General features: G+C 34.5%; 2 protein-coding genes across 2 annotated transcripts in view; one reads left to right on the plus strand and one right to left on the minus strand.

The window, feature by feature from the left end:
- LOC102591948 (mitochondrial adenine nucleotide transporter ADNT1-like) overlaps window positions 1-6,138 on the plus strand; it is an 8,936-nt gene extending 2,798 nt beyond the window's left edge. The window contains exons 4-8 of the mRNA XM_006358578.2: window positions 590-627; window positions 2,037-2,149; window positions 2,254-2,367; window positions 2,820-3,164; window positions 5,746-6,138. Coding sequence (XP_006358640.1) covers window positions 590-627; window positions 2,037-2,149; window positions 2,254-2,367; window positions 2,820-3,164; window positions 5,746-5,829 — 694 coding nt within the window. The 3' untranslated portion in view covers window positions 5,830-6,138. The remainder of the gene's footprint in view (window positions 1-589; window positions 628-2,036; window positions 2,150-2,253; window positions 2,368-2,819; window positions 3,165-5,745) is intronic.
- Window positions 6,139-6,571: 433 nt separating this feature from the next.
- LOC102592273 (uncharacterized) lies at window positions 6,572-7,472 on the minus strand. The gene is made up of 2 exons (XM_006358579.2): window positions 7,049-7,472; window positions 6,572-6,916 (listed from the first exon to the last, which is right to left on the minus strand). The coding sequence occupies exons 1-2, from the start codon at window positions 7,345-7,347 to the stop codon at window positions 6,898-6,900; spliced, it is 318 nt and encodes a 105-aa protein (XP_006358641.1). The 5' UTR covers window positions 7,348-7,472; the 3' UTR covers window positions 6,572-6,897.
- Between the last annotated feature and the right edge of the window lie 2,126 nt (window positions 7,473-9,598).

Consider the following 9,598-nt stretch of genomic DNA (forward strand, 5'->3'; position numbering starts at 1 on the left):
TTTCCCTTCCTTTTTTTTCCCCCTTTTTCACCCACCCACCCACACACACCTTGCCTCTTTCACTGGTCCTTTCGCGCGCACAGAGAAAAGTAATAAACAATGTTGTTCTTTGATGGATGCATATTAGACACTTTGCTACATTCTTTGATGGATATTCTTGCAGTACAGTTTAGTGGTGGTCTCCCAATTCCTTTGTTTTCTGAAACCAAAAATCATATGAAGATTTCACCGTTTAACTGTAGCTTAGTCTTGCATTATTGTTGTAGATGGGGTGGAGTGGGACAGGGTAATATATTTGAAAAATGCTAAACGGGATGGGTGAAAATATTAATAGGTCAATGCCCTACCCTAACCTGCCCTATTTACATCCCTACTAATCTACCCTTTTATTAGGTATAATAGGGGAAAAACTTTGTTAAGGGTAGGTGAAGATGAGGTCTTGAGAAGTGCCCCGTGAAGTACTTTCTGAAGATGGCTATTGTTGATGTCTCAAGTCACTAAAGGATTGTTGAATTTCCAACTTGTTTCTCATGTTACAGTTACATCATTCTGTTCCCGCTAACTGATTTCTTCCTTGATATTGGAACAGGGGTATATTATATTTATACCGGCAGCAAACTGGAATTGGTACGTCTCTTCCTTTCAAGTTATATACTGGTCATGGAGATTATCCATTGGAAGAAAAAATAGGGATTTTTTATGGGGGCTTCACTGTGTTTGTTTTCGTTTCACCATCCTTGCATTTTAATGGGACTGATATTTCATTGATGAGTCCAATCATGGGAGGAAACCTAACTACTCGTTTGTAGAAAACTGTTAGGAATAGTTCTTGTCTTTTTGGATGTTATTACACATTACTGTGTTGTAGCTTGTGCTTTGTATGTCATATACCTATATGAAGTTCCTTTCTCCTTTGCCTTCAATCCTAGTTTAGACTCATTTTCTGCTGATGTTTGCTTCGCTAGTTGGAAATGCAAAGCTTTGTTTATCACTTGATTTATGTGTATTGCCCTTGCTGTTCACATTATGTGTATTTGCTATTTGGATGGTAAAACCCCAATCTGTCGAGCATAGAGATGCAACTTTGGGCTGTGGGCAGTCATTTAGTGGAAAATGAGTCTCCTTCACCAAGTTCAAGCATAATAATGCCTCAGATTGTGAGACCAAGTTTCAGTGATTGCTGTAATATCACCAGTGTCTTCTTCCCTTTTGTAGTTAATCCCTTTCTCAGCAGAACTCTTTTTCTTTCCTAGTTGCGTTTATGTTATAATAGTGGAAGAGCTTCTCTATATATGGGAGTAATTGCTGGGTCTCTAGTTCATGACGTGTCCACAAGATGAGTGTAGTAAAAATGGGAATGTTTAGATGAGTGTGTTGTCATACAAGATTGGATAAAGTTAGAAATAATCACGTCCAAAGTAGGCTTCAAGTATCATTTGTTGGTGGATAAAATAAGAGAAGAACTGGAAGGATATTTGTCGTGAATAGACCTCTAAATGCAACAATTGATAGATGTTGCACAAGGTGCTAAAAAGGGGGGAGAAGGTAGAATTACATGCAGGGAAGTAATCTCAAAAGACTTGCAATCTTGCAGATCCAATGCAAATTTAATTAAGAATAAAATGCAATGGAAGTAAAAGATCCATAAGGCTATAACCCAATGGATGCGTAGTTTCCCTAGGCTATAACCAACAATTTAATGCACTGAAAGTAAAAGATTCATAAGGCTATAACTAAATGGATGCGTAGTTTCACATCTAAAACTGAGAAGTTCCCCTAGGTTGGAGGATCGGCTGATCACAAAAGCTCCCAAGGCATTTCAATCCCCTAACTCTATGTGTGCATTAAATTGCTGGACTCATCTGCACAAACTATGCTCTCTTAGACAAACTATCATCTGATAAAGGTTCTTTCTAAGAGGTCTGCATTTAGTTGATGAAACAATTGCATGATTTTGCTTGTTTTGTTCTTTATATGCGAAACTATTACATTCAAGTTTAACAAGAAAATGGAAATGCCATCTTCCTTTACGACAGAGGACGCTCAGCTCACTCCACTATTACGTCTCGGAGCTGGTGCTTGTGCTGGCATAATTGCCATGTCTGCAACTTACCCAATGGATATGGTGCGAGGAAGACTCACTGTGCAGGTAATTTTGTGAATCCTTCTGAATAAATGTTATGAGTTTTGATTTATTCCTCTGGGTATTATTTTGCGAAGGTGCCCTCTAAAATCCTCTTCTCTGCTCTGCAGACAGAGAACTCTCCTTATCAATACAGAGGAATGTTTCATGCACTGTCAACTGTGCTTCGCGAGGAGGGTCCACGAGCTTTGTATAAAGGATGGACTCCTTCTGTCATAGGAGTTGTAAGTTATCGTTCCCTGGATCAAAGGAGCTGGTTACCAGTACTTGTGATAATTTAATAACCATGCTCACTAGATTTAATGGTAAATCATAATAGAGATCTCCACTTTCAATGTTTTCTATGAAGTAAAAGATACGTGAATTAATTTGGCAATCATATTCTTGAAATGCATTGTTGTCTTCATTTGAGAAGCTGTCCATGAAGAAGAAATAAAAGTTCCATTCTCTTTTCAAGGTGAATAACATAAACCAACAGTCAATTAGCTAATTAGTATTATAGCCCAATTTTTCTATGGAAAAGGTTAAAGATCAATCCCCTTCTCCCTGAATCTTGGATGAAAGGAAAAGGAAGGAACCTATCCAGAAAAAAAAAGGAAAAGAGAAGAAAACATAACACTAGTGGGGAGTTCTTATCATTCTTGCAAATGCTTATCATTTTATTTGGTGATTGCAGATTCCATATGTGGGGCTTAATTTTGCTGTATATGAATCTTTAAAAGACTGGTTGGTCAAAACAAAACCATTTGGTCTTGTTGATAATTCTGAGCTTGGGGTTGTTACAAGGCTGGCATGTGGAGCTGCTGCAGGAACAGTTGGACAAACTGTTGCCTACCCTCTTGATGTTATTCGTAGAAGGATGCAGATGGTGGGATGGAGTCATGCTGCATCTATTGTTACTGGTGATGGGAGGAGCAAGGCTCCCCTCGAATATACTGGAATGATTGATGCTTTCAGGAAAACTGTAAAGTATGAGGGTGTCAGAGCCTTGTACAAGGGTTTAGTGCCCAATTCAGTGAAGGTTAGTCTTGTTTTTCAATATTATTACCTTCCAGCTAAGTTACTCAGACACTTCACTTTTGATGCCGCACCTGTGTCAACATGACATGGGTGTGGGATCCCTACCGAATTTGGGTACTTTGACCAAAGTTAATGGAGAACTTCGGGAGATATACCTACGATTCTGTAATCAAAACGAAAGATAAGGTGAAATTGAAGAAAATAGAATAACTTGTATATAGAAATGTCTATGTCAGTCCTTTTCCTTTTATTTTTATCTCCTAGGATTCTCCTCTTGATCAATATTTCTCCTTGGAATACCTTACCTGTATCTGAATCTTATATTTTAGATTATTAAGGTTTTGACCTCTAGATCCACACCCGTATTGGGTACCCACATCCGAGTCCGAGCAATTTAGCTTCAAGTTCACGTACAGCCTTTTATCCTTCCTGTTTTTGTTATTTGAACCAAGTCCCGTGATATGTTTTATTAGTTGCTTAAGTTCTTGGAGTTGTGAGCACCTCTTCACTTACTATACTGTAGTGTTGCAATTGAGTGTTTACTTGCTTAAACAAAATTTACTGTTTTTTTTTTTGTAGAGGGTAACAGTCTTGTATTATATTCCAAAAAATCAAACCTGCCACAACTTGTTACAGGTTTACTAATTACAAATAAAAGGAGAGTATCAGGAAGATCTTCAATCCTAAATAAACAAAAATTACAAGGTGCCTAAAGCATTCATTACTGATTCTAGATCTTCCATATACTCCTGTTTACACCAAAAATGAAATAAAACCAAGCAATTCATCTTCATCTTCTGGATGCTGTTACTTTTGTTCTGGAAGCATCTGAGGTTCCTCTCTTTCCACACAGACCACCAGATACAGGTGGGGATGATCTTCCATCTTTCTTTATGACCAGAAATGTAGGCAGAGCTACTCCATATCTTTAGGGCCTGGACAATATTTCTTGGCATCACCCAAGATAGGTCCTTCGAATTGATGAAAATGCTCCACAAAATATTAGTGATCCTATAGTGAAGAAAGAGGTGATTGACTGTTTCAGCCACTTCTCCACAGAGGAAACACCTAGGGCTCAGTTGGATACCCCTTTTCATGAGGTTCTCCTGAGTCAAAACAGCCTGCTTTGCTAGTAGCCAAGTGAAGCAGGACACTTTAGGAGGTTATTTTAACTTTCCAGATAAGTTTCCCATGGCCAGCCAGTAACTTGATGGATGAAAGGAGTTGAGTCTTTTTGTAAGCTTCCTTCACACTAAAATTTCCATTGCAGTTATGATTCCAAAACAATCCATCTTGGGAGGTAGAGGTTCCTTTGAATTGTTCAAGGATTCCAAAGAAATCTACTAGTCTTTGGATCTCCCAATCATTTAGGGGCCTTCTAAAACTCAAATTCCATCCCTGATTTGACCAAACTTCTGCCACAGTGTCTTTTTGTTGTTGGTTCAGAATGTAGATATCTGGGAAGAGGGTTTTTAGAGAGCCTTGTTCTAACCAGCTGTCCTCACAGAAGGAGACCTTCATGCCATTTCCTATTCTAATGCTGCAATTTTCTCCTAATTTTGGCCAAAAGTTTCTGATGGCCCTCCAGATGCTAGTTCCATAAGTACTAGTGACCATTTTGGTAGACCAGTGATCCTCCATTTCATACTTCTGCTTGATAAGTTCTTTCCATAGTGCTTGTTCACTGGATGCTAGTCTCCATAACCATTTCATCATAAAATTTACTGTTTCTGAGTAGACATTAGTTTTGCTTCTGATAAGACATACTTTATCATTGTTATCTTGTGTATTGTATGCACTTCTACACTAAAATGTTTTTCCCATTATTATTGATGGAGACATTGTTAATTATGGGTTCCCAAATACTAACTTGTGTAATTATGTGTATCATCAACTATCAGCTTACTTTGATAATCTTGCCAAATCAGACTAGTACATTCTTTTGTTGAGACGTATTTGCACGGGCAAATTAAATTCCACCGATATCCTGGAGGATATCTGATACTTTGTAGAACATTGAGTTCCATGCATAAAAAGATGGTTATCGTTCATTCGTTCATAGTTGTTATGAAACAACCATTATTTTATGCTTAGTTGGATAGTTCAAACAAGCTTAGTGTTTCTTATGCGTAGTGAAAAGTATCAAGCATCACATAGAGATGGAATATTGATATGCTTCAGTTAATTAGTATAATTTGAGAACTGCTCTTCTCTAATAATTTGTTGCCACTGAATACTGATCCAAGACAAATAAAATTAAGGGGATACTCTGAGCATGAAATCCTTCCCTGTTAATGTAGAGGAGCGTGCCTATGATCTGTGAGTTCCAAATCGTGCGTCACTAACCCTTGGTGATTCTCAGTCATAAAAAAAACACTGTTCCTTGCTAGTGCGAGCTAGGTTTGGAGTGAACATATACTGAATGCAACCTTCTCTGTATGTTTCTGTAAAGAGGCTGTTACAGTCCTCTTTTCTGTGACCTACCGAGTTACTAGGATTTTATTTCCTTTTTCATAATAACTTTTTGTTCCTTTGTCATGTCAGTTTTCTTGATTTCATCCTGATGGTGCTGTCTTGTTCAGGTTGTTCCTTCAATATCTATTGCTTTCGTGGCGTATGAGCAAGTGAAGGACCTATTGGGAGTTGAGATCAGAATTTCTGACTAATGAAGAGAAGCTCCAGTATTTATCTCATTCTTATGATAATTTTGTAGGCAAGGATACAAAGGGTTATAATAATAACATGGTGGTTACATAGTCTAGACGGCAAATTTAGAGTCCTGTTCCTAGCCTGTGTTTAGAACTTCCAACTGTATGTGGTTGTTGCTTTATTTAGTCGTGTTGTCAATAAGAAAATTATCAAGAATAGTGTAATGAATAATTTGAGTGCCTTTGTTAGTGAGAGAATACGAATATTCATGTGTTTTCAACAGCTTATTTTTGGTTATATGATCAGTTCCTCGAAATTATACAAGTCCACTCCTATTTGTATCTTTTCAGTTTGTAGCCTATTTGTGCATTGTGTTCTAATGATGCAAAATATGGTCCTGCCAATAGTATTATATATATTTTCTCTGTGTAGCTGCAATCTCCATTGGAGATGCAAACCCCTTTATTCTCTTGCCTTTAGTTGTTTAAATGGCTGTTTGAGAATAAAGATGGAAAGGATAAACCCATTTATTCCTATCCCTTGTGTGGGTGTTCATGGATAAAGGGAAATGACCAACCACCAAGGTTGTGGTGGGTGATGTGATAAGTACCATTTGTTCTTAACCAGAAGTTTCGGGTTTGAATCTTGGGAATTGAGATTGAGCTCTTTTTAGTAGGGAGCTTTGGACTTGTCATCACAAATTCGAATTAGTCTGGTTCAAAAATGGATATTGAACGCCAAGTGAAAAACCAAAGAAAATGGGGGAAATGACCATGTAAAGCATGAACAAAATCAAATATACATTGACATAGATAGCTTTGATCTATGTTGACAAACTAAAGAGTTAAAACATCACTAGATTTGTCAATACATTGTTTACTTGTGGTTTTATAAGACTACGAAACTTTTTATTTATCTACTTTTTTTGCTATGGCTATAAATTGCTGATTTTTTTTTATCAAAAGTATTTAGTAGAAGTGTATAATGCTTTTGTAAAGTTGAATACAAATGCCTCTTTCTTCATTGTCATCTATCCATAAATGGAAAAGACCTTTTCTTTCTTTTTGCCACAAAGATGTTATTCTTCACATTCTTCTGCAGTGTCTGAATGAAAAGAGAGAATCTTGATTACTTTTAAAACAACATAAAGATTAAAATAATTCGTTACTTATGCTGGTGAACGATAACAAGTATCTAAAGGCGCACAAACACCATCATTATTTGTGAAAACCTTACCTGCAATCCTTAATCTTGGTTTGAAACCTGGGAAATTCATGTTCAGTAGCTCTGTATTTATTGATTCCTCCACGTTTCTTGGAATTAACTTTAGAAATAATGTTGTGTTCTTGATGATCTTTATCATTATCGATCTCAAATTCCTCTAATTTTCGTTCTTCAGATGATAACGAAAAAAATGAGAGAACAAGAACAAGATTCAGCTCTACTAGAAACATTTCTCTTAGTTTCTCATCACCTTTCTCTTCCTCTCTATCCATTAATTGTTCTTCAAGCTTCGTCGTCGTAGATTCAGTCATTTTTTTTTTCACTCAAAAATAATGTCAAGTAGAAAAAAATATAGTAGATTTTTTATCATAGGAAAATGCCTTGTTGCTATGTAAATAGTAACTGGGATTTGGAAACCATAAGAAGAATAAAGGACAATTATATATAGCTTTAATATGTGGTGTCCATCTCTTTTTTAGTCATCCATCATTTTTTTATGTAACAATAACCACAATTTCATGTATTTTAGGCACATGTTTGGCTAATAGATTTGGTTGGTTTCTTTTTTTGTTCCTTTCTTTCCTCCCATAATTTTAAAAAAAAAATATTTGCCTTTCCACTAAGAGTATTTTTCTATCATCACGAATTATTAGTATTATCTAAATGTTGAGGAATGAATTGAAATAAGTAAGGTAAAATAGGTATAAAATAAAAAAATATTTCTTAATTTTTCAAACTGAATAAATTAATATAGATATTTATTTTAATATAATAATCAAGTAAAATAGACATTAAATAGTGAATAAACATGTATTATGATGTGATATATAGTTATACAAAGTCAAATTGCATTAGGTAAACATTTAATTAAAAAAATTCAAAGTAGGTGTAATAGTTTACTTGAATGATGTTACTTGTACAATATTAATGTTTAAATAAATGTTACTTGTACAACAAAAATGATAAATTAAAAATATATTCATCTTCAATTTAAGTTGGATAATGATACAGAAATAGAATATATTCATAATGATTTATTTCTCAACTCAAATTCAAATTAAAGATAAGTGAGATAATGATAATAATTGAAAAGATATTTATCTTCGATTCAAATTCATTAACTATTATTGAAGATAAGTACTACCATCTAGGGGATAGAAGCACACACCAATTGGTCGACATGTGTGCTTCTGGGCATTAGCATTTCATTAAAGGACAATTTAGTTATTTATGTATAATTCTATTTTTTTATGCTTGTATTATTTGTACGCTTTGAAAATTGTGTGGTTCAAGATTTTTTTTTTAATTCCTATTATGTCATTGTGTTGATAATGTATTTGGTTGCAGTACTTTTTCAAACTTCCATTTACCCCTTCTTTTCCACTCTTTTACATAAATTCACAAATGGACTTTGGTAAATACTCCAATAATAGTTGTCCATTATTGACTTGACACATCCCTTAAGAAATAATAAATAATAAAGGTAATTTTACTATATTATCCTTTAATTTTATTAAATTTAATGTTTTGAAAAATGTGTTAGACGATAAATAATACTCCCTCCGTTTCACAAAGAATGGTCTAATTTGACTTGGCACGGAGTTTAAGAAAATAAAGAAGACTTTTGAATCTTGTGGTCCTGAATTAAAGTTATGTCAAATGTACAAAATTGCCCTTTAATCTTGTGGTCTTAAACATGCTACCTGGAAAGTTCAATTAAAATGTCACCAAAAAAAGAAAGAGGTCATTCATTTTGAAACAGACTAAAATGGAAAAGAAGTCGTTCTTTTTTAAACGGATGAAATATTTAATAGCAAGGGTAAAATAGACACAAAAGGTAAATTATCTTTTGATTTTCTAAATTGGACAAGTATTGTTGGACAACTACTTTTAGTATAGTGGACAACTATTGTTTGATGGATGGAGTACATTGAATAATTGAGCCCTTTTCAATGAAAAAAGATCCAATCAAGTACTCCCTCTGTCCCTAATTACTTGTCCACTTCTGAATTGACACATCTATTAAGAAAACAATTATTGACATAGTAAGTTTACCATTTTACCCCTATTAATTATGAAGTAGATGAATTAAGAATTTAAGATTTTCAAAAAATTCTACCTTTTTCAAAGGAATTAAGTGAGGGTATAATAGGTAAAAAATTTTTATCTTTTCTTGATTTGTCAAAATTGACAAGTAATTAAGGACAACTATAAAAGGAAAAGTGAACAAGTAATTAGGGACAGAGGGAGTAATGTTCAATGAGCTTTTAGATTAGTACCATGTGAAACATAAAATAATGTATGGTTGAGATTCATTTCAAATCTTATACTTACCATAAAAGCTAAAAATAATAAAGTAAAGCTAACGTTATCCATTAAATAATTCGATTATTTTAGATTTACACCAAATAGCGCCCTATTAGAAAAAATAGCACTGTGTAGGAGAATTTTTTTAATTCAGTGAGTAAATTACCACTGTCAATGTCTTAATTAAAAAAATGGCATTGGCAGTGGTATTTTTTTTAATTAAGACGTTGACAGTGACAATTTACTCACTGAATT

This window comes from Solanum tuberosum, unplaced genomic scaffold (genome assembly GCF_000226075.1).
Source record: "Solanum tuberosum cultivar DM 1-3 516 R44 unplaced genomic scaffold, SolTub_3.0 scf00267, whole genome shotgun sequence".
NCBI lineage: Eukaryota > Viridiplantae > Streptophyta > Magnoliopsida > Solanales > Solanaceae > Solanum > Solanum tuberosum.

Bases quoted from the DNA above. Each gene is read 5' to 3' on its own strand.
- LOC102592273 (XM_006358579.2), bottom strand. From the start codon at position 7,347: ATGACTGAATCTACGACGACGAAGCTTGAAGAACAATTAATGGATAGA.